Source organism: Paroedura picta, chromosome 11, assembly GCF_049243985.1.
Source record: "Paroedura picta isolate Pp20150507F chromosome 11, Ppicta_v3.0, whole genome shotgun sequence".
NCBI lineage: Eukaryota > Metazoa > Chordata > Lepidosauria > Squamata > Gekkonidae > Paroedura > Paroedura picta.
This window is the reverse complement of record NC_135379.1, coordinates 64,458,566-64,483,207: the sequence shown is the minus strand read 5'-3', so window position 1 is coordinate 64,483,207 and position 24,642 is coordinate 64,458,566. Positions and strand designations below refer to the sequence as shown.

Sequence of the window (24,642 nt, the reverse complement as noted above, 5' to 3'; positions counted from 1 at the left end):
ACGGGGGGGGGGGGGCGCCATTTCTGAACTACGGTCTGTGAGTATCCTTGACAGTATGTCAGAAATAGGAACGGTCAGGTTCTTGGGATGTTGCTAACTTCACGCCACTCCAGGTTTTCTGCTTTTCTGCTGCACCTTAATAACAATAACAACCCGCCCTGGGTGCCTGTCATATTTCTTGAGAGAACCTTGACCCTGCCCTGCCTCCAAGAAGCTGACGGTAGCAAGCAGCATTCTCTGGGCACAACAACCCTGTGAGGTAGGTGAGGTTGGCTGAGAGAAGAGTGTCTGACCCAGCGTTCTCCAGCGAGCAGCACATTCCCTTGTCTCTTCAGCAAAGCCTGTGTGTTGCCAAGGTCGAAGTAACACAGTTTGTGTTATGTTGTAATTCCCTTTTTCTCCTGCCTCTCTTCCCAGGGAGACCCAGGGTGGCTTACAGCATCCTCCTCTCTTCCATTTCATTTTCACAACAGCCCTGCAAGGGAGGTTAGGTTGAAAGGATGCACCTGGCTGAGAGAAGGTGACTGATCCAAGGTCATCCAGGCAGGACTGAAACCTGGGTCTCTCAGAGCCTGGTCCAGTTACACCACCACACTGGCCCACCGGACAGAGCCTGAGCACTTGAGCTGTAGAGCTGTAGAGTCCCAGGTTCCGATTCTGCCTCTCCCAAGGATTTCCATGTCCTGAGGCAAACCACCTGCACAAAATGGGAGTGCCAATTAATTAATTAATTAACCAATGCCTTGTCTCCCAGGGACTTTCAGAACTGCCAAGAGCAGGATCGTAGCTTGGTCTTAGCAGTACACGTGCTGCCTGCAGGCAGATTCAATCCTCAGCCTGCCTAAAACAGGCTCCGACAGAAAGAGGCATCTTTAACTTCACGCCCCTCAGAAGACGAGGCTGGAAGACCATCCTGTGGCTAAGGGGGATGCGGCTGGTCAGAGTTCTCACACTCGGGACCTGCACATGTCAGGCCATTGGGCTATGGTCCCAGGCACCTTTGGGTTCTGCACCTCCTTTCTGCAGGCACCTCCTCCTGTCCGCCATACATCTGGGTGCTGGAAGAAGGCAAATCCTTGCTCTTAATGTTTCCAGCCCGAGGGCTTCTTCCCTATTATGGGACTCTCAGATGGGACTGTACTTGGTGCCTTAAAACTCGCAGTCTGCCTTTGTAGGGTGATCAATGCTGTTTCAATCCACTCAGTGACGGTTTGCAAGGGGATTATTTAGCCACTTCACACAGCAAAATGCAGGCCACAGGGCATTATGTGGTTCTACTATCAAAGCCCATTTTAAAAAGCTTTGAAAGGGGTGGCAGGCAGGAGGGCGGGAGAGGGTAACCGCAAAGCGGGCTAAAGGGAGTGGGAAGCTTCCCCCCCCCCCCCGGCAACGACAGGGATTTGTGGCCCGCAGGGAAGCTGCAAACTCCCCCCCCCCCCCCTGTTCCCTCCGAGCAGGAGCACACCTGTGGGCCGCAAAGCCCTGTCGCTGCCTCTCTCCTTGTGGGTGACAATAGAGGCTGCAGCCACAAGGCCTCTAGCAGGCAAGGAGGGAGGGCGGGAGCTGGAGGGGGAGGGCCAATCAGGGTGGACCTGGACAGACTGGGCCCTGGACAGTCTCCTCCCAGGAGGCAGTTTCCCAATATATATAAGGGAGTGAAGTGAAATAGTGTTAAGGATGTGTGAAAGCCAAGAAAGTGCTGTCAAGCGGCAGCCGACTCATGGCGACCCAGCAGGCCCTTCAAGGCAAGAAAGACAGAAGCGGTTGGCTCTTGCCTGCCTCTATGCAGTTGATGAGCCATCCAGGCCAGGGTGATTCTGTGCCGAGAAAAACTACGTTCTCGGACCGGCACCAGGGTCCCCTCTCATTCTTTTTCCTTACTCAGCAGAGCCGTTCACGGCCCGAGCATGGCTCCAGATGGCTGCGGAGCACAGCTTCCTGTCTTCATGAGCAGCCGCTCATGCACATGGCTTAGAGCAGGGGTAGTCCAACTGCGGCCCTCCAGATGTCCATGGACTACAATTCCCATGAGCCCCTGCCAGCTGGCCAGCACCCATTGTACAAACTGACCCTGCATGCATGATGTCTCTGACTTGGCATGCTTTGTTTGGCAACTGTAAGTCCTTGGCAGGGTTTATATTGGTTTTGTTGATCTTTGGGGAAAACCACGTGCTACACGGGTGACAGAAGCCAATGACTGGAAATGCATCATTCTTTCCAACCCCCCCCCCCAAAAAAAAAAGTTTCCATGGGCTACAAACCTGCCAGTGCTGTTTTCAGACGAAAAGCAAAGCTTCCCAAGGAGCTGAAGGCTGCACTCAGCATTGCACGAAGGTTTCCTCTGCTCTGTGCATATGGCATGTTGAGCACAGAGCATTGTCAGGGACTCCATCCCCTTTCTCCAGAGTGCAGCAGCCAGTGCAGCAGTAGCACATCACTGTTCAAAGGATCCAAAAGGATCCCACGTTCTGGTCTCTCTACATGTGCAATTTCTGGAGGAATGTTTGGCAACCCACCTTCTTGGAACCTCAGTGCCTCCTCCCCAGCCTTTGCAATATGGGACTGATACTACTGGCCTGCCTTACAGGGTCGTTGTGAAGATAACAATCAGGAAATGTCCCTGTGACGTGCTCTGAACACAGAAAATAATTATGGACATGCTAAGGATTATTATTTAAATCTAGTCAGATTATGTTCTACGTGTGTCCCCCCCCCCCTTGCCGTGAGGTGAGAAACTTCTGCAGAGTTCACTGGAAAGCTGCACCTTGCCGGCCAAGCAAGTAGCTAGAGAGCCCAATGGGCTAGTCCGGTTTGGGTACAGTCCTGCCAGCACAGTTGCCAACTTCCAGGTGGGACCTGGAGATCTCCCAGAATCACATCTGATCTCCAGACTACAGGTGAGTTCCTCCGGGGACAAGGGCTGTGCTGGAGATCACCTACTGAGAAACTTCCCATCCCCGGGCTCCACCCCCAAATCTCCCAAGTGTCTCCTCCTGGAGTTGGCAACCCTGTGCCTTCAGCTGGCAGGATCAGGAAGTTCAGCTCCACTGCCCAGAAAGGTCCCAGCCGTCCCCAAGCAGCCCGGAGGTGGCTCAAGGGGCAGGTCTGTCTTCCAGGCAGGAACGGCTTCTTCATGCGCTTCCCACATGACCAATAAAATGCTGATCACCCACGCCTCCACATGCAGCCAGCTGGGTGACAGTTCTCCCAGAGCTGTTCCTGCTGAACTGTTCTCTCAGAGCTCCCTCAGCCCCAACTCTGCACAGGGGGAAGGGGTCAGTGAGCTGCGTCCCCAGGGGCTGCGTCGGCCCCTTTCCCCCCGCCGCCGCCGCCGGGGCTCCGTGTGCGGAAGAGGCGGCCTCCTGCCCAGGGCTCCTCGCGTCCCGGCACACAACGGCGGCCAGGCCGATCCGCCCCCCCCCCCGCCCCGGAGCAGCCCCGCGGGCGGCTATTGCGCGGCGCCTCTCGGAAGGCCGGCTCAGCGCGCCCCTGGGCGGCCCCTGCCCTGCCCTGCGCTGCCTGCCCTGCCCTGCCGCCGAGGCCGGAGCCGCCCCGCCCCGCCTGACCCTGCGCGGCCGCCCCGCGGGGCCACCCCATAAAGGCGGCCGAGCCGGAGCCCCGGCGGCAGAGCGCAGACGGGCGTCCGTGGCCGAGAGGGCAGCCGCCGCCGCCGCCGCCGGCGTGGGACGATCTGACGGGCGCCGGCGCGATGGCCTGGAAGGCGGCCCTCGGGGGGCTCTGCGCCGCGCTCCTGCTGCTCCCCGGCGCGCTCGGCAGCTCGGAGAGCGCGGCCGGCCCCGGCAACGCCACCCCCGCCTACCAGATCGTCACCTTCAAGTGGTCCCACGTGCAGGACCCCTACATCATCGCCCTCTGGATCCTCGTGGGCAGCCTGGCCAAGATCGGTGAGTGGCGCCTGGCCGCGGACTCCGCCTGGCCTACCTCGCAGGGCGGCCGTGCGGGCCAAGGGGCGGGCGGGAGGGAGGGAGGCAGCTTCCCAAATCTGCCCCCGGAGAACTGCCCGGCGGCCCTGAAGAGCTCGCCTGCCTGGGCAGGAAAACGTTTCCCTGGATCGTGCCCACTGCCTCCCCTGCTCCCCCCTCTCCTTCCTGCGGGGCTGTTGAAACAGGCATGAGTTTGTGCCGGTGCCTTTATGGGATGCTTCACGGTGCCACTTGGATGTGATTTGGGGGCTGGTGCCGCCTCGGGGTGACTTCTGGGGCTCCCAGAGACAGCCGAGGTGCCCCACGAGTGATGCAGAAGTAAAACTTTGGTTCGAGCCATCCCAAATGGCACAAAGGGGGGGAGGCTTTGGGGGCGGCCAGGGAATGTGCTTTGGTGGAGCCAAGGAGGGCTGGTGCAGCTGGTGGGGCTCCCCAGGGCAGTGGGGCAGGTAGGTGGGTGAATTTCCCTGCAGATGACCCTTGAGGTGCCTCCCCACTCTGCGCTTCTATGTAGCTCCTGCTGGGCACAAGGAAGGAGTTCTGCCTCAGCCTCAAAGACCGGTGGGCACTTTTCAGTCTCTGGGAGGAAAGGGGGCCCAGTCTCCGGCCACGGATCCTTGCCCCCAGCTGCACACCGAAGGCAGATGCTTGATGCCCGCCAGGCGTCTGTGTGCAAGGCTCCAATTGGGGGGGGGGGGGCTGGACCAAGGGCCAAGGTTGTACGGACACAGCAGCATCTGTGTGTGTGTGTGTGGGGGAGACTGGGGAGGGGCGTGGGTATGTGTGCAATAGCTGGGATTTCCCCAGGGGGGGGGGAGGCAGGGGGAGTGATCTTGGGCAGGGTGTGCCTCTCTGTACAGATGCAAATGTGTCACTGCCAAATCCTTTTTAAGCACTCCCTTTTCACTCTGACTCTTCGCAGCTCCAGAAAACTGCTGCTGGGATTTCAGGCTTTCCAAGGGAGTGCTCCACTTTTCATGAGCCTGCACCCCCCCCCCTTTCTCCTTGTGATCCCCCCGTGCACTTTAGACGGTACTCCTGTAGCCACTGAGGGAAAGAAGGCCAGGCTCCGTGGAAGAGCCTGTACTTGGGCATGCTGTGGTTTGCCACGGTCTCATCCTGGCCTCATCCAGCAGCCCTGTGGGAAGAGCAGATGGGTCTAAGCCCTGTGTTTATGCAGAAGGTCCCAGGTTCAGCCCCCAGCATCTCCAGGCAAAAAAGAAGCAGCAGCAGGTGAGGGGAAAGGCCTTTTCCTGAGACCTGCAGGGCAGCCGCCAGTCCGAGGAGGCAGACTGACTTTGATGGGTGTGGCACACAAAAGACAAAGCTTTATCCCCAGAAGGGGAATCAGGACGGGGGGGGGGGGGGAGCCTAAGCACGGTGAAAGTGAACGATGCAGGTGCTTCAGACCGTCTCCTGGGTGGGTTTTCTGGCCTCTGATGTCGGTCCAGGCCCGCCAACGGATTGAGCTGAAATTGCTGGAGGAGAGTTAGAGGAAGGGAAGTCCTGTCACAAATCCAGCAACATGTAAGGTGTCTGCTGGAGACCCCCAAAGACCTTCACTTCTGCATTTGGAGGAATGAGTCAGTGTGCGGCAGCGATCAGAGGCTGAGAATCTCACAGCATCTTCGTGGACTCAGTGGAAGAGCATGTCCATCGAATGTGGAAGGGCCCAAGTGCAGTTTCTGGCATTTCTGATTAAAGATTCTGAGTAATTTTAATGGGGATAACAACGGAAAGTGAATTTAACGGTCTGTGGTCCGGCACTTTGCAAGCTCTTCCAGTCCCCTGCTGAGTTAGAGATATTGCTTTTGACTTTTGAGCACCGACTGAGCTGTCCAAGGTCTTGTCGCAAATGGAGTTCTGTAGCGAAACTGTGGCCAGCCAACTTTTTGAAAAATATTTCCCTGGATTACTCTTGCCAGAGAGGCAGGCTGAGAAGCCACTGCAGCATTAGACTGGGTTCTAGAAGCCCCAGGTTCAAATCCCCCTTTGCTGTGGAGGCTTGTTGTTGACCTTGGGCTGGCTCAGCCTAACACACCTCACAGGGTTGCTGTGAGGACCTAATGGAGAAGATGAAAGCTGCTTTCAGCTCCTCCTGCAGAGGAAACTGGGGCATGAATGGAGTAAATAAATAAATGTAGAAACGGGAATCGACCATTATCCTCCCGGCAGTAACAAACTGAGGACAAATTCAAAGTTTAGGAGTCTTTCAGAATGTGGCTGCATCTTTTGGGCAGTTCTTCCTTCATTCTTCCTTTGATCTCTTATTTGAAAGGAGCGGTAATTATTTTGGGCTACCTATCCAGAGGGTAACAATTTCAGGCACAACCAGATATCAGGAGTCCAGGGGAAGAGTAGAAGCTTATGCACACAAAAGAATGAAACTTTGGGAGACAAAGTCAGGGCAGGGAATCATGCAGAGACAGAGTGGGCTGCATGTCTGCAAATGGTACTTACAGTTCACAGTAGTTTATAGAATTAGACAATCATAGAATCAGAGTTGGAAGGGGCCATGGAGGCCATCTAGTCCAACCCCTGCTCAACGCAGGATCAGCCCTAAGCATCCTAAAGCATCCAAGAAAAGTGTGTCTCCAACCTTTGCTTGAAGACTGCCAGTGAGGGGGAGCTCACCACCTCCTTAGGCAGCCTATTCCACTGCTGAACTACTCAGACTGTGAATTTTTTCCCCTGATATCTAGCCTATATCGTTGGACTTGGAGTTTAAACCCATTACTGCGCGTCCTCTCCTCCGCAGCCAATGGAAACAGCATCCTGCCCTCCTCCAAATGACAACCTTTCAAATACTTAAAGAGGGCTATCATGTCCCCTCTCAGCCTCCTTTTCTCCAGGCTGAACATTCCCAAGTCCCTCAACCTATCTTCATAGGGCTTGGTCCCTTGGCCCCAGATCATCTTCGTCGCTCTCCTCTGGACCCTTTCAATTTTATCTATGTCCTTCTTGAAGTGAGGCCTCCAGAACTGCACACAGTACTCCAGGTGTGGTCTGACCAGTGCCGCATACAATGGGACTATGACATCTTGTGCTTTTGATGTGATGCCCCTGTTGATACAGCCCAAAATGGCATTCGCCTTTTTTACTGCTGCATCACACCGCCTGCTCATGTTTAGTTTACAATCCACAAGTACCCTAAGGTCTCGTTCACACACAGTGTTACCTAGAAGCGTACCCCCCATCCAGTAGGCATGCTTTTCATTATATATTCAATTGCCATATACATCCGCGAATAAGCTGAGGAGGACTTTTTCAGTGTGAATACTGTGCTGAAAAACATGGCTTATACACGACTATATACGTATTGTGGCATGCTAGCTGTTCTCTCATGATATACAGACTGGGAGCTGCTGTATTAGATTGGGGAGTGGGCCAGGGAATGCCAATCTATACTGATAAGTTCACCTCATGATTTACTTCCTTCCCCCTCCCCCAGATTCATGGCTTCTGGCTGGTCTCTTTGTGTTGGGGTTTTAGCTGTCAAATGAGAAACTAGGATTTTTCCATTCCCGGATGAGACAGAGCAATTGACAGGCCATGGCTTCCTGTTTTATCAATGGACAGTAATAGCTGAGATTTGCGTTGCTATGTCAGATATCTTTGAAATCTGTACTTTAGCTGCAGCCAGCAAACCGGAGGTGAAATTATTAGTTGGGAACATCTCAGAGCCGCCTGGCTTCCCGTCTTTGGACTTATGTAAACAACACTTGTGTTAAATTTCCCAACTGTAAACGGATGCCTGTGATCACATTTAGTTTCCATCTGACTAATTTAATGCATTCAGAAGGCTTGTTCGGGGGTGGCCACCCATCCTCTCTCCCCGCCTCCTCTCGGTCACACACATGCGAGAGCACAATTCGGCTTTTCAGGGTGCATGTCTTAATAATTTACGCTGTGAAATGAGATCCCTGAGCCAGGCCAGTGGATGAGGCTCCCATTACGCCCCATGGGAAAGGCCGCCTCTGCGCCAAACGCCAGGTTGCACACATATTGGGTCAGGACTCAAAGGCTGCCTCGGCCCATGCGCCCTTCCTCCACGTTCCACTTTTGCTGGCTTCAAAAGATTAACTGCTAATTTGCATTATTTGGAGTCATGCTTATCGTTACTGAAGCAAAGTTTAAATCTGGGTACAAGCTTTCGTGTGCATGCATGTGAAAACTTACCCCCAGAATTAAACCTTGTTGGTGTTCAAGGGGTTCCTGGTCTCAAACCTTGTCTGTTGCTTTGGCCTGACATGCTGACCCCCCCCCCCCCGAATCAGTTACAGAAGAAATACTCAAGAAGCAAGGGACTTATAGAGGTGCTGACTTCCACAGTAACCTGCTTTATCTGTTTCAGAGGTGTTGCTCCCCCCAGGGTGATTCTGCAGCCAAAGCACCACGCAGGTCTTGGGGCAGCACAAAGTGGGTGACATCACGGTAACGGCTGAAGTTGGTTGGAATAAGGGCAGAGGGAGGGCAAGGAAAGGACATGGCTGCCGATGAGGGGGAATTAAAAAGGGAAGGGAGCGAGTGCAGCCCAGGAAGACAAACAGAAGAATGGAGCTGGGAAAAGGAGAAGAAAGGAACAGGGGTGGGGATGCAAGAAGGAACATCGGTGGACTCCATAGCACCTTTGGGTGCCACAGTGGGTCTCACTAACCTGCTCTGTCTACCATCCGTTCCCTGTTGTCTTGGGTAAAAGTAGTCCTCAGCCGTGCTCTGGGCATTGATCCTCCTGATGGCTATAAACATAAGTGTCCCCCTCCTTTCTCTTAAGACTGCCCTCACGCAGACTTGTGCTAGCCATTCATAGCAAACAGAATGATCGCCTGGAAGAAATGAAGACTGACCTTCTTGTGCGCTCAAATGCGCAGAAGCAGCCAGCTGTGGCTTATTTACTAGTGAAGCTGCCTTGTACCGGATCAGACCTTTTTGCCCATCAAGGTCCATATGATCTCCTGAGACAGGCAGTGGCTCTCTGGGGTCTGAGGCTGGGGTCTTCCACACCACCTCCTGCCTGGTCCTCTTTTAACTGGAGTTGTAGGGGATCGAACCTGGGACCTTGTTAATGCAAGGCCATAGGGACAGTCAGAGGTGGTTTGCCACAGCCTCCTCTGCATCGAGACCCTGGTCCTCCTTGGTGGTCTCCCCGGGTCGACCCAACTTATTTCCCAAGATCTAACAGGGTCAGGCTAGCCTCAGCCATCCCAGTCAGGATTCTTAGAAGGGGACATCTATGCAAAGAGCGCAGGGATCCCAGATTAACCCTCAGACCCCCAACACAATAGGTTCTCCTGAAGCAAAATCGCCAAGCAGAGGAAAGGCTGTGGGAGAGGTCTGTGGAAACGCGGATTGCTCCAGGCAGAAGTAAATACCGGGGCATGCAGGGAAAGTAACAAACTGAGTTCTGTGGAGCTTGGAATTCAGGGCAGTGTCCAGCAGTAATAGAGTTCCAGCTGCCATGTATTTCACAAGTAATTCAAGTCCTGGTGAAATATTGATCCCAATGAAACCGGCGACCTAGTAGCACAGTTGGCAAAGGCTTGTACCGTCACAAGGGCTGGAATGGTGCTCTGGCTGCATGAGACCTGGAAGGAAACATGAGGCACCAAAGTGGAAACATTTTAAATGAACGCTCAAGGAACCAAGTCCAGCTGGGCTCCTGGCAAAGTGTGCCCTTGTCAGCCGCAGAGGCTTTCATTACTGCCATTACCCGTGCCTTGGTAACAGTGAGGCCCATTCCGCACCAGGATCAATGTTGCAAATTGGTTGCAGAACGAAAAAACGCCATTTTAAATAGTGGAATTCATCGTTATGCATACCTGCCTTTGTAGTGGAATCCAGTTGCGTTTCTATCATTTCCCACAGGTTTCCGGTCTCGGCAAAAATCGCTAGCCAGGAAGCGATATTGCCGAGCTTTGTCCCGCCCCTGGCTGTCAATCAAACGAGCAGCCAATGGGAAGCCATTATCATGCTCCCAAAAAGCCCCTTTCCCTTAAAGGAAGGTTTAAAAAAAAACACGTTGCAACGAATCTGCGTTGATTTGTTGCAATGGAGAGACCCATCTAACTAGCAGGTGGCGTGTGAGCTGCCGTTTCATCGTTGCCACGCACCCCCAGGTGAAAAAAAAATCCCCCCCCGAAAATAAAGGGAAAAATAAAGGGAAAATAAACCAGCAAACGGGTCTGTGTGGTGCTTGGTGACTTAAAACAGAGGACTGCAGCCGGGGAAGCCTCGCTGGGTGAATGCTTTAGGATGCTTAGGGCTGATCCTGCGTTGAGCAGGGGGTTGGACTAGATGGCCTGTATGGCCCCTTCCAACTCTATGATTCTATGATTCTATGATAATGAAGGCTCGCCGTTTCGTTGCTCTCTGCTAGCTCCGAGAAAAAAAAATGGCGATCGCTTAGCCAGAAGATCAGAGGAGAGAGCCAGGGGGAGGGACTTTGCTGAAACCACAACAATGGTAACGCACAGAACTTTTCAGCTAGTGTTGCAGATTGGTTGCAAGAGTGTAGCGCTTTCCAGAGGGTGAATCCACTTTTTGGGATTTCCCTGGAAGCGCTACAACGAAGCGCTTTTTGCGGATCGGTTTCAGGAGTGTTGCAGATTGTCTACGACGTTGTGCATAACTGCATTTTAGTAGCGATTACAATTTGCCACACTCCTGCTACAAAGAATCTGTGCGTAATGGCCCTGAGGCTAGGTTACTACCCTGTATTTTGTGTGGGGCTGGCCTTGAAGTCTGTTTGGGGGCATCTTCTGGTGCAGTGTGTAGCTGCCTGTCCCCTGATGGGTTGTAGGGAATGCACTGCTCCTGTGTTGTAATCTCTACACTGTTTACCTTTCATCTACTGGCAGGTCTATGTCTATGTATATTTTGAGGCTCTGCAGCCCCAGGAGAAGTGCACCAATGTGGATGTCAATTTTCCAAGGATCTGAGCATTTATTTCAACAAACAAAAATATTGAGTTTCTAGTCCTTATGTCGATGGAAATATGCTTGAAAATGTATGAGCAATAAACGGAGACTTACACAGGGCCCAGTAGGCCAATTTCAAATAGGAGATTGCAGAGAAATGATGTTTGGAGATCCTGCACTTCTGTGCATAAAGTCTCCAGTAATGAAGACCCCCCCCTGCCTCCCTTGACCAATAACAAACCCAAAACCAAGAGCCGTGTGCAGACCACCTGAACCCACTGAGGCTGAACTTGTTTAGGAACACATGAACACACGTGAAACCGCCTTAGACTGAATCAGACCCCTGGCCCATCAAGGTCAGTTTTGCCAACGCAGTCAGCAGCTCTCCAGGGTCTCGGGCGGAGGGTCTTTCACATCACCCAACACAGATCCTTTGAACTGGAGACATTGGGGACTAAACCTGGGACCTTCTGCCTGCCAAGCAGAGGCTCAACCGCTGAGCCATAACCGTTTTACCAAAGCCTGCCCCCTCTTGCCGAACATCCTTCTGAATTTATCAGAAGGCTCCTGAGCAACAGTCCAGTGCAAAAACAGGATGTACCTTTTCATTCACTAGATAGGTGGCCGAGCCTGAGGCAGGGAACAGTGCTGAAGTGGAGGATGGAACTTGAAACAAGCCGTCTGTCCTTGCTCCTGTCGATCCCATGGAGCGTGCCGCCCAGCATGGCCCCTCCTGGCCCTTTGGGAAGTTGGCTGTGTGTCTTTCACTTCATGGCCACTCTTGGGTGAGTTCATCCCTCCCTCCCTCCCTCTCTCCCCCACTCATGCAAATTCTGACTGTTCAGCACTGGACAGACGCCTGTGTAAATCGCCAGAGCCAGAAGAGTTGGTGCATATCATTGGCTATCTGTGGTCGGGGCGCCTGACATGCCACCAAAGTAGTAAACATTGCAGATGCTGTGGTGTCGGTTTGCTCGGTTTTCACAGGGTGTGCAGGGTGCAGAATGCCTGCGTTTTAAATTTGTGATCGATTCCCCCCCCCCCCCCAGCATTGACTGAAAACTCAAGGAGATCTTTTAAACCCACATGCTCTTTGCCAGAGAAGTCCAGAGGCAGGCAGTAGCAAACCACCCCTGTTTATCTCTTGCCTTGAAAATTCTATGGGTTGCCATTAATTAGCTGTGATCTGAGCAGAGAAGGAGGAGGAGGAAGAGGAAGAGGAAGAGGAAGAGGAAGAGGAAGAGGAAGAGGAAGAGGAAGAGGAAGAAAGAGCTGGTTCTTATAGACCCCTATTCTCTACCCGGAGGAGTCTCAAAGCAGCTTCCAGTCGTCTTCCTATTCCTCTCCCCACAACAGACACCCTGTGGGGTGGGTGAGGCTGAGAGAGCCCTGATATTCCTGGTGGTCTCCCAGCCTAGTATTAACCAGGGCTGACCCTTGCTTTGCTTCCGAAATCTGGTGAGGTCAGGCTAACCTGGGCCAGCCATCCCAACATGAATATCAGGGATTTGGGTGTTGTTGCTATAGATTACACTGAAGTTATTTCGGGGGTTATATCAAGGCAATAATAGAAGAAGAAGAAGAAGAAGAAAAGGAGAAGAAGAAGAAGAAGAAGAAGAAGAAGAAGAAGAAGAAGAGTTGGTTCTTATATGCCGCTTTTCCCTACCCAAAGGAGGCTCAAAGCGGCTTCCAGTCGCCTTCCCTTCCTCTCCCCACAACAGACACCCTGTGGGGTGGGTGAGGCTGAGAGAGCTCTGATATCACTGCTCGGTCAGAACAGTTTTATCAGTGCCGTGGCGAGCCCAAGGCCACCCAGCTGGCTGCATGTGAGAATCGAACCCAGCATGCCAGATTAGAAGTCCGCACTCCTAACCACTACACCAAACTGGCTCTTTTCCTCCATCACCACTATAAACTCTTATCACCTTAGCCATTTAAATTCTACCTGCTTCCTTCTGCAGAACTCTGCAGGAAACACTTCTTTGCATGCCAAGTGATTAAAATGTGGAATTAGCTGCCAGAGACAGTTCTGAGGTCCACACAGGCATTGGTGGCTTTCAAAGGGGGATTGGACATATTCTGTCAATGGCCACTAGCCATGGTAACTAAAAGGAAGGAGCCTTCACATTTAGAAGCTGCCAACCTATGAATAACAGTGCTAGGAAGCAATATCAGAGAATGCCTCAGCCTCCATGTCTTATTGGTGCCCCACCAGAGGAACTGGTTGGCCACTCTGTGAGACAGCATGCTGGACTAGATGGACCCCTGCTCTGATCTAGCAAGGCTCTTCTGATGTATTTATTCTGGTCAGACCTGCCTAAGGTAGCTCAAAGGGGTCTCCTGAAAGTCTAGCATGCTTGCCCTCAACTATGCAAAGGGGGGGGGGGGTGGCAGGTAATCTCTAGTTTCATTGTTAGACTTCCTCAGCTTTGTAATAAGAAACCCTGAGTTCTGCTTGAATTTTTCAGTTGTATGCAATCATTATTACAAAGCTGAGAGACTTTGAGTTCTGCTTGAATTTTTGGTCATGTTCAATTATTATTACAAAGCTGAGGAAGTCTAACAATGAAACTAGATATCACCTAGGATTCAAGCCTTTATCTGTTTTGATGCTTATTATTAAAGGCTCTGAAGACAAGAACCTTTCTTCATGTTTAATGTCGACCTCTCGTTGGAACACACAAATTCTTCTATTACCTGCAAGAGTTATTGAGGCACCTGGTTTTTTCCTGTTTGCATACATCTTCCTGTGTGTATTTCCACTTTGTAATCTTGTCTTCAACCATGAGCAAGTGAGTTCTTCCCATAAGCTGAACATGAGCAACAAAATTAAGGTATCTTACTGCATACTGTAGATACGTTTTTAGAACTGAAGACAGGTTCCCCTGTGGGTAAGGGACAGTAAAATTATTCTGATGCAAGCTGCGTCTTGAAACCTGTACGAAGGTGTTGCTCCTAGGTCTCATACAAGGGACTGAGGACCATGTTAATGTTTGTCCATAAACTCCTCTGTGGCCATGAAGTGCCTGATGCAAGGTGTGTGATGTCTCTCCTCATAGCAGGTAGGGGAGATTGCTTGTCATGAGGAGGAAGGTTTTGGGGGCATTCTTGTGGTAAATGTGGCAAAGGCCTAGGCTACCTGGGCAGCTCGAAAGTTATCCTGGCACCTAAAATAGTTTTTCACTCCCAGCTTCGGTCATAAATATGTAATGACTTCTGTGTAGCAGCTTTATTGGAAAGAAAAGTGGATTATATCCACTTTGTGCCCTCCCCCCCAGTTACAGTAAATAGAACAGTAGTTATAAGCACAGGTGTTGTGTAATCCAGACCAAAACAATTGTTTATTTTCGTACTGGTATAAAATGCAATTAAGTGAAAAGCTATAGCTTTCTTTCTTTTTTGTCTTCAACCTGATCTGTTCTTTCTGAGATCACCATATCCAAATTAAGTTGTTTTTAAGAAGTTCCTTGGTCTTTTCTTCAAGATGTTGTGTGTCGTTTAGCTCACTCGTGAGGGAAAGTGGCACGCTTAGATTCGCATGAGTCCTGTTTTGTGGGACAACGTAATGAGGTCACATGCAGATTCAAAAACAGGAGAAAGTATTAAAGTGTTTTCTAGTATGGTCTTTCATTGTTTCTAGTATGGCTGAGGAATCCTCACCATAGCCCGTGCATATTTCTCCTTTCCTTTCGTTTTATTGATTTCACTCTGTGATAGGAACTTTTTAGTTATGTTCCATGCCTTTTGACTGGTTTCATTTCCGCTATGTATTGTGGATAACGTGAGACTGTGGTTATTTGTTACCTAGTGTGATGTGTATTTTATGCTTTGGTTTGTTTGGTTGTTATGGCTTCAGCTTCAACAATAACTATTGATTGATTGCTTTCCTTTTATGAAACTTCAAAATATACTCCAGAATCTATTTGGCTTTCTCTTTTCCAGAACTACAGGAAACCAGATGGCTTGAGAGGCTATAGATCCAGTTCTGGTCAGCTCTGGGGGGCTTCTTCCTCCCACCTGTTTGCTTTGGAGGCAAAACACAAGCCATAATCCCCCCCCCAGACCCTTACTCAGAAGTAACTCCACTCATGTCAGTATGTCTACTTCAGAGTCAGTGCTTTGACCCTTAATCCTTGTCCACTTCCTTTGGTATACTTTGTCAAGCTAATCTTCAGTTCTCCGGTGTGTACACTAACAACTACTGAGTACATAGTTCTCCTGCCTACCCCCTTTCTTTCCACCCCTCTTAGCAACAGAAGTGAGATGTCATCTCCAGTACCTGCCAGCCAGATACTCCTTTGTGGTAACTGTTTAACTTCGCAGCTCTTCCGAGGATTGTCTTTCTAAGGGGTTCCTCACACCGCTGTGCAGGACAATGGGGAAGGCAGATGGGTCAAGTTAATAAATGATTTCATAAAAATAAAAAGTAAAATCCGGCATTCAAGGCTATTCCCAGAAATCAAACCAACCCTTATAAATATTTTCAGAAGGAACTATTTAGGCCCATTGCTAATTTCAGTTGATAGCTTGCGTTCAGGAAGGGAGTGCTAAATTCTGAAGCCCTGGACCATTTTAAAGTACAGCCCACCAAGATGTTCTATTCGGGAAGCTCCATCTGCAGGCTGTTTCAATGAGGTTTGTACAAGAGATCTTCCCAGCAGGTGATGCCCTTTTAGAGGGGACACTGAAAAAGTTGTGGCCAGGAACATATAAATATGGCTGCAGGACCTGCCCGGACACCCATTAAGTCTGCAACGTGGTGCCCATAAACATGCTCCCTTGTGCCCACTGGGTGTTTTTAAAAAAGTAGTTGGTGATTTGATTAGCTCTGTAGATTTTTTAAAAAGTAGTTTTGGTAGCAGGCTGCCACCACAGCATAAGGGTCTTCACTGTGCTACTGAAGGTAAGCCGTGGAAGCCATTTTGTGGCAGGCTCTGCCTCCTGCAGCAATGATTTTGTGGCCGTGTCCACATTGTAGGTCAGAATTGCAGTGGTGCCCACAGGCGCATAGAGGTTGGGGATCCCTTGTTAATGGAACCTCCACATGCCTGCTGTTGTGGATAACAAAAATAATGCCTTTTGCCATCGTCCCATTTTGGAACGATCCAGAAGTATCTGGTCAGATACAGTGGGGTTGGCTTTAAAGGATGCTTTGGGCTGATCCTGCGTTGAGCATTGGGTTGGACTAGATGGCCTGTATGGCCCCTTCCAACTCTATGATTCTGTGATTCTGATTCTGTGAAATTGTGGTCTTTCTCTGCGAACTGGATAATGCTGCCTCAACCTTAGATAAGCTTGGAATTACAATGGAGGTTCTTCCTCAGGAGGTGTTGTGTTCTCCATCTTTGGAAACTTTTAAACAGAGGCTAGATAGTCATCTGATGGAGAGGCTGATTCTGTGAAGGCAAAGGGGTGGCAGGTGACAGTGGATGAGCGATAGGGTTGTGGGTGTCCTGCATAGTGCAGGGGGTTGGACTAGATGACCCAGGAGGTCCCTTCCAACTCTATGATTGTATGATTCTTCATGTTGATTAATATCATGTCATTGAAATAAATGAAATCTCCTGGATCTTCCCATCCATGAAGAGGAGGGTCAGTTCTGATACTGATCTCACCCCCTCACACTGTACGACTGTGTTCACCAGTGGAATGCTTTTTATTATTTTTAAAGTGAGCTGATTTGTACTGTTACATCCTGACGCCCATATCATTTCTTCTCTCCCTGACACTGCTATTTAGCAGAAAATCCACTGTCCCTGCATCCAGTTCTAGGAAGGAATTTAGGCACACCCCCCCACAAACTGTAGCCAAGTTTCAGCGAACTCCACCTCAGAATTCGAAGCTCTTCCACTCATGTTGGAAAGCACACACTAGACCAGGGGTAGTCAAACTGCGGCCCTCCAGATGTCCATGGACTACAATTCCCAGGAGCCCCCTGCCAGCAAATGCTGGCAGGGGCTCCTGGGAATTGTAGTCCACGGACATCTGGAGGGCCGCAGTTTGACTACCCCTGCTCTAGTCCAAGCCCAAAGTTTAGTGACCTACGTATAAAGTGAAATGGCCGCTGCTTTGATTATTTATGCCTTTAGGCCTCCACACACACACACACACACACACACAAAGTACTCCTCCCCCCATTTAACAAAGACTTATTTTTGTTCAGGATTCGGGCTTTTAGTCACCTCGTTTGTGCACAGGTCAGAAAGAGCATTTACTTTTATTAAATCCCTTTGCTAACTGGTGTTCAGAAGTTGGCATTCACACTAGACGACATTAGCAGAAAGAGCAGTCAAATGAAAAACGGTGGCCTCGGGTGTTCATGAAACCACATCAGCTGAGATTGTTGTCTGAAGTAAAACAGGAACATTAAGTCAAGGTTGAATAAGTAATATACCCACTGACATTACTCTGAAGACTAATTTGCAATTTTAAGAATAGTTTTGTGGTAATTAAAAAAAACACCTTGAAACTATGTTCTAGGGGAGAAACTGGTGTGATAGGAAGAGCCTGGTGAAACGAATTGGGACTATAAAAACAGTCTTTTCCCCCCAACACACGAGTAGTGAAGTTGTTATTGTAAACTTCTGACTAGTGTGTGGCACTTTCTGAGGCTTCCATATTCTTCTCACAAAACAGAGAACTTGTTACCTCATGGTTTGTTCTCAGACTGGATTTTCGGATGGTTAGGGGGATAGGGAACTGGTTAGAAAACCACCCCCACAGAGCAGTTGTCAATGGTATTCCATTTATATTTATTTATTTATTTTTGGACTTGTATACCACAGCTCTCAAAGACTCAAAGCGGTTTACAATAAAGATAGGTTGAAGGGAGGTGAGCATTGGGGTACCATGAGGCTCAGTACTGGGTCCAATACTTTTCAACATTTTTATCAATGATCTGGATGAGGGGGTAGAGGGACTCCTCATTAAATCTGTGGAAGACACCAAATCGAGAGGAGGAGTAGACACCCCAGGAGATAGAGTTCAACGAGATCTGAACATGCTGGGAAAGTATGCAAATGAAAATAACATGCAATTCAATAAGGAGGAATGCAGAGTTCTACATCTGGATCAAAAAAATGAGTAACATGCATCCTGGATGGGATGTACCCTTATGGGTAAAACTGTGTGTGAACGTGATCTTGGGGTAGTTGTGAACTGTAAGATAAATATGAGCGGACACTGTCATGCAGCAGTAAAGAACGCAGATGCAGACTTGAGCTGTGTCAACAGACACATCGCATCAAAATTGCAAGATGCTGTAGTCCCACTGAATGTCATATTGGTCAGACCAGACCTGGAGTATTGTGTGCTTGAAGTGGATACCTCACTTCAAAAAGAAAGTTGGCAAAATTGAGAGAGTGCAGAAGATAATCCAGGGCCAGGGGATGAAGCCCTAGGAGGAAAGGCTGAGGGACTTGGTTATGTTCAGCCTGGAGAAGAGGAGGTTGAGAGGGGACAGGATGGCTCTCTTGAAGTATTTGAAAGGTTGTCACTTGAAGGAGGGCAGGAGAAAGTTCCTGTTGGCAGCAGAGGACCCACAGAGATTCCCACAGAGCAGTGGTCCCCAACCTGCGGGCTGCGGCCCGCGGCCCGCGGCTCCCTCTCCCCGCCCCCCCCACAGTAAAAAACTTCCCAGGCCGCAAGCTTGCGGCCCGGGAAGCTTCTTACTGCGGGAGGGCGGGGAGAGGGAATCAGGGCCGGGCCACGCCCGCGCACGGCCTGTGCGGGTGCGGCCCGCGGGCGTGGCCCGAAGTGCGGGTGCGGCCCGCGGGCGCGGCCGGTCCGTGCAGGTGCGGCCCAATGCCCTGCCGGTCCCCAGCCTCGGAAAGGTTGGGGCCCACTGCCACAGAGGACCCACAGATATCAGGGAAAAAAATCAGTCAGAGTAGGTCAGCAGTGGAATCATCTGCCTAAGGAGGTGGGGTGTGCCCCCTCACTGGCGGTCTTTAAGCAATGGCTGGACAGATATTTATAATAGATACTTTAGGCTGATCCTGCATTGAACAGAGGGTTGGATTAGATGGCCATGTGGTTTCTACCAATTCTATGATTCTATTAAGGTCTTTTTGGAGATGCTTTATGGAAAGGGAAATTATAGAGGAGAACAGTTGTCAGTAATCCAGGTGTGAAGAATTTGCAGATTTATGCTGTTTCACTAAAACAGTTGTTATATACCATAAAGTTTCTTGTGACCTGTAGCAACCCTATGAATGAGGGTTGTGTGCTCTGGTGCGCTTCGGCTGCTTTGACAAGCACCGAAGCCTGAGGCGGCCAGCTCTGCGAATGGGGGGGGGGTGGCTCCTGAGTGCGTGTGCTGACTGACGCCGGCCCTCCCCTCGGTGCTGCGCTGTGCTGCGGTGCTGGCTGCCTCGGGCTTCGGTGCTTACTGAAGCATGCCAGAGTGCACAACCTACATGAATTAATGCAAACCAAGGAATGTGACTTTCTTTATGTTCACATTGGTTTTTCCCCTGCTGCTTCCAACATTGGTTCTTTTCCCCTGCTGCTTCCAACATTTCCTAGTCTTGTCTCCTCATAGAATCATAGAATCATAGAGTTGGAAAGGGACCTCCTGGGTCATCTAGTCTGACCCCCTGCACTATGCAGGACACTCACATCCCTATAGCTCATCCGCTGTAACCTGCCACCCCCTTAAGCCTTCACAGAATCATGATATGACCCAAGTACAATACATCTCCATTTAGTATGTTAGCTTTTAGGGAGAGTTCAGGTTTGAAACACAGAGTGCTCATGTGTATAAGCACATAAGAATGTGCCGCTTCCCAATAAAAGACAATATCCAGCATTTGGGGTGTGCATGTCAATTAATGTTTAGCTGTCTCTGTTTTTAATTATGCAAATAGGATTTCTTATATTTGCTCTTCCATGATTTTGCACTGAGATTGACCTTTTTGCTGTTCATCATATAGTATCTTCCACCATGATTTATGCTCAGTTTATTATGGGCTGTGGAATCCAGGTCTTGGCTGGTTTTTCAGTTCTGTGCCATTCTTTCTTTCATTGAACATGAGGGCTTCTGCATGACTGCCTGCCTGTTCCATTGACATTTGACTTCTGAGGTAAATTGTACATGTGGCCTCCACAAACTAATGAGGAACATTGACCTCCTGAGCCTAACATGGTGGCCAGCTTTTAAATTGGTAATGCAAGTTTGTTAATTTGTTGACCTCCAGCAAAAACTGACCTCAATCACTGACCTCATTACAATGTGGTATGAGGTGATCATTAAACGTGTGGCAATGAACCAATCTTGGAGCAAAGTACGAGGGAAACCAAGTACTAACCAGTTTGTTTGTTTGTTTGTTTTTTTAGTCTCCGATATGAGAGATTTTCCATCCATTAGCCACAATTTTAGAGAGTGGTAAAAACCAGAGACTTCTGTGCAGGGTTGACTGAGCTTTGTGAGGAGTCGTGAGAAGAACATGATGATCACTTCTTAAAGTGTTTCAATAGCTTGGCGAGACAAACTGAACCTGGGTTATTGAGATATTCAGGGGGTTAGAATTCTCTCTCCACTAGGGGCAAAGCCCGTTTTATCCAGGAATACAACGGGCGCTAGAGTTTGGTGATGGGAAGAGGAAGGGGAGGAGTTGTTCAGTCTGTAATGGCATGGGGTTGAATGTGTGTGTTCTGTGGGAGGTTGTGGTGGCATGGTGGCAAATGAGGGCATGGGTGTGCAGATATGGGTGTCAATGACCTGTGGGGTGGAATGTTCGTTGAGTGTGGGAGAGGACTGATCTTTGGGAATTGTGGCATAGTGGTTACAGATGAGCTTTCCAGAGCCATGTCTTCAGATATGTGAAGGGAAAATCAGACTGGAGACTCTTCTTAGGGGGAGATTACATGGCAACCAATTCCTCCTAGTTCTGCATCATTTCCCTTCTTGTGTGAATTAGGCCACAGACATCGAAATGTCCCCCTGCCTTTATATACATGGAGTAGTCACAGTACAACTTGCTCCTACTGTCTCCATTTTTTCACTGGATAAAATTTTATGTGCCCACATGCTTCTTTCATGGTTGCTCCTTAGAAGAAGAACTTGATTTTTGTACCCTGTTGTTTACTACCCAAAAGAGTCTCAAAGCGGTTTAAAAACACATTTTCCCTTCGTCTCCCCACAATAGATAACCTGTGAGAGATGTGGGGCTGTGAGAGGTCTGAGAGAACTGGGAATGGGCAGCAGTGACCCAGCAAGCCTCAGGTGTCTCAAAGCAGTTTCCAATTGTCTTCCTTTCCTCTCTCCAAAGCAGATTCCCAGTGATGGTGGTGGGGTAGATTGCTCACATGGAAGCTGGCAAAAAAGAGGAGGCCCATCTGCGCACAGCAGTCTTGACCTTACTAAAGTTTTTTTATACTGTTTTTTTATTTGCCAGGCCAAGCTTGAAAAAAGTCACTTCAGTTCCCATGTCTCTCCAGCCATTTACTTGTTCACTATTTACAGTTTCAGGCTATAAATATTCTTTATTTAGATATATTTAGATATTCCTGCACTTTCCAGACTCATAGGACTGAGGTCTATCTGTCTGCGCCCCAGAATATAAACAGTTGCTGGTAAGGGTTGGCCATAGCCCATAGCCCAGGAGGGACACACCCACACCATACCCTCCCAACTGCAGTCTGCAAGCCCTGAGCCTTTGGGGGAGGGCGGTATATAAATATAAATATAAATATGAATATAAATATACCATAGTATCTAGATGGCTGCTCATTACTAAATTATAATGATCAGATCTGCAAGCAATAATGGCTCCTTTGAAGGCTGGAATGAGACATTGTATGATTTTGAAGTCCCACCTCCAGGAATATTTTCAACCAAGGGGCCTGGAGAGCTCCTGGAATTACAGCTCATCTGCAGAGTATAAAGATCAGCTCCCCAGGCAGAAAGGGCTACTTGAAAGACTTGAGGCCTACTGCACACGGTTGTTGTGCAGATGAAACAGGAGACAAAAGAACCTTGGCAACAGCATCTAGTTTCATCTGCAGAATACCACCATGCAGTAGGCCTCAAATCTGCAGGGAAGAAGAAATACACATGGCTTGGCTGTGTCTAACCTTTAGCAGCAAGGCCGACCAGAGCAGTATTTTAAGTGAAAAGGGGCTTTTCTGTTGCCTCCTTGTCAGCCAACTGTTTGGCAGAAGGGAAAAGCTCCCCCCCTCAAAAGGAATGCCTACACACATGCCCTCAGACTCCCCTGCGTTGCTTTCAGAAGGAAATACCTCCCTCCCCACAGTCACGGGCTGTCAGAGGCTCCTTCACAGCAGGCCTGAAGGGAGGGAGGGGGAGAGAGCGCACTCTCCAGCCTCCTGCCAGCTCTGTCAGGGCTCTGAGGCAAAGTGAGGGAAGTTACAGTTGGACGTGACAGGACAGCCTTGGGGCAAAAAGGGCTGGTGCAGCCTGTCCAAGCCCCTGTTCTCACCCCCCTCGGCAGCCCTACTGACCTCCTCTCCCTGCGGTGGTCGGGACAGACTGGCAGTGATGTCTCCAGATTTCCCCTGGCTGTGCTGGCCCAATTTGCACATCCCAATTGGGCCCTGCCTCTGATAGGCTATGCCCACTCTCTGCTCACTTAGCCCTTAGCGAGTTATTATAGCAGCGAGCCCGCTGTTACAGATGTAGCAGAGGGTCATCCTAACTGGGGAACTGATCTAAATTTGCAGCAGAATTCCATGGGGAGTCTTTGGCGGTTCATCATTTTGAACCCAGGTTTTGTTATTTCCACACCCCAAAACCTCTATCCCAGGCTTGTAGCCACCATAGCACAAAAGAAGAGGGCCACATCAATCCTTGGGGCCATTCCGCACAGATTCTTTGTAGCAGGAGTGTGGGAAATTGAAATTGCTACAAAAATGCGGTTATGCACAACGTCGTTGACAATCTGCCACACTCCTGAAACCGATCCACAAAAAGCGCTTCGTTGTAGCGCTTTCAGGGAAATCCCAAAAAGTGGATTCATCCTCCGGAAAGCGCTACACTCTTGCAACCGATCTGCAACACTAGCGGGAAAGTTCTGTGCGTTACCATTGTTGCGGTTTCTGCAAAGTCCCTCCCCCTGGCTCTCTCCTCTGATCTTCCAGCGAAGCGATCGCCATTTTTTTTTCTCGGAGCAAGTGGAGATCAACGCACCGGCGAGCCTTCGTTTAGCCAGCAAGGCTTCCCCGGCTACAGTCCCTCCCCAGAGCTGTTTTAAGTCACCAAGCAACACACAGCCCCGTTTGCTGGTGTATTTCCCCTTTATTTTTCACATTATTTTCAGCTGAAAATCACGACCGTGCGGGGTGGGGGGGTTATTTTTTTTTCACTCGGGGGGGAGTGTGGCAATGATGAAACGGCAGCTCAAACACCACCTGATAGCTAGATTGGTCTCTCCGTTGCAACGAATCAACGCAGATTTGTTGCAACGTGTGTGTGTTTTTTAAAACCTGCCTTAAAGGGAAAGGGGCTTTTTGGGAGCATGATAACGGCCGCCCCTTGGCTGCTCATTTGATTGACGGCCAGGGGCGGGACAAAGCTCGGCAATATCGCTTCCTGGCTAGCGATTTTTGCCGAGACCGGAAACCTGTGGGAAACGATAGGAACGCAACTGGATTCCACTACAAAGGCAGGTATGCATAACAATGAATTCCACTATTTAAAATGGCGTTTCTTCGTTCCACAACCAATTTGCAACATAGATCCTGGTGCGGAATGGCCCTTAGTTATGCCTCTCCAAACAGCCCTCACGGTTGGTTTGAAATCTGTTACCCATATATTCATCCCCCCCCAAAAAAAAATTGCTACAGGCCTGCTGTATCCACCTAGAGAACTAACATATCAAACAAGGAGTTGTACATAGTCTCGCTCTTCCCTATCGTTGCTAGTTTTCTGTATGCAGGAAGATTTTTCCGTGGGGGAACAATCAAACAGGCAACTCCCTCCCCAACCTCATTTTTCTCCTCTGCATTTATTGGCTGGTGCATCCTTCCTCTTCGCTCCGCCGTCCTTAAGGTTTCTAATGACATCGGCATGTTCCATAGACCAGGGGTAGTCAACCTGTGATCCTCCAGATGTTCATGGACTACAATTCCCATGAGCCCCTGCCAGCGAACGCTGGCAGGGGCTCATGGGAATTGCAGTCCATGGGCATCTGGAGGGCCGCAGTTTGACTACCCCTGTGCTAATGCGATGGACTCCGTTTTTTTCACTCTATTGATACCCTGCTATAATCGGCATGTTCCATAGACCAGATTCATGAGAATTGTAGTCCATGGACATCTGGAGGACCACAGGTTGATTACCCCTGCCATAGACTACTTCAGCGGTGAAACATTTCTGTTTGCTCATTCCCTTTAGTGGGGATTAAATTGTTTCCTTTTCTCTCTGTTTTGCTAACCCAACTGGGAAGGGAAATGGTGGGCCGCCCCCAGGCACAGAAGGTACTGTCTTTGGAGCCTTCTTGTTCGTTATTTCTGCCTAGGAGGACAGAATTGGGCACACTCTTGTATAATCTGCATTGTCTCCTGTCGTTCTTCTGGGGCCAGGGCATTGGTAAAGCTAACAAGACTTTGCATTGGTAAGCTAACAAGGAGTTGCAGTTTGTCAAATCACATTCTCTCCTGGTCCCACTTAAATGTACACTGTCCTGAGCTGGCTTGCTGGGAGGGCGTCATAGAAAATGAATGAATGAATGAATGAATGAAATTTGCTTGTCACAGTGAACTGTAATGAGGTATATCCAGCGAGAATCCTGACACTAAATTTCCAATGCGATTCCACACCA

At 49.7% G+C, this 24,642-nt stretch overlaps 1 protein-coding gene across 3 annotated transcripts in view; it reads left to right on the top strand.

Annotated features, from left to right (window-relative positions):
* Positions 1 to 24,642, top strand: part of SLC9A3 (solute carrier family 9 member A3) — a 133,917-nt gene that overhangs the window by 66,851 nt on the left and 42,424 nt on the right. Inside the window, exon 1 of one of the 3 annotated variants that reach the window (XM_077302711.1) lies at positions 3,618 to 3,905. The exons of 1 other annotated variant lie outside the window; for it this stretch is intronic. In XM_077302711.1, coding sequence (XP_077158826.1) covers positions 3,710 to 3,905 — 196 coding nt within the window. In that variant the 5' untranslated portion in view covers positions 3,618 to 3,709. Of the gene's footprint in view, positions 1 to 3,617; positions 3,906 to 24,642 lie in introns of those variants that run through there. One more of the 3 variants, XM_077302710.1, reaches the window with a different exon arrangement.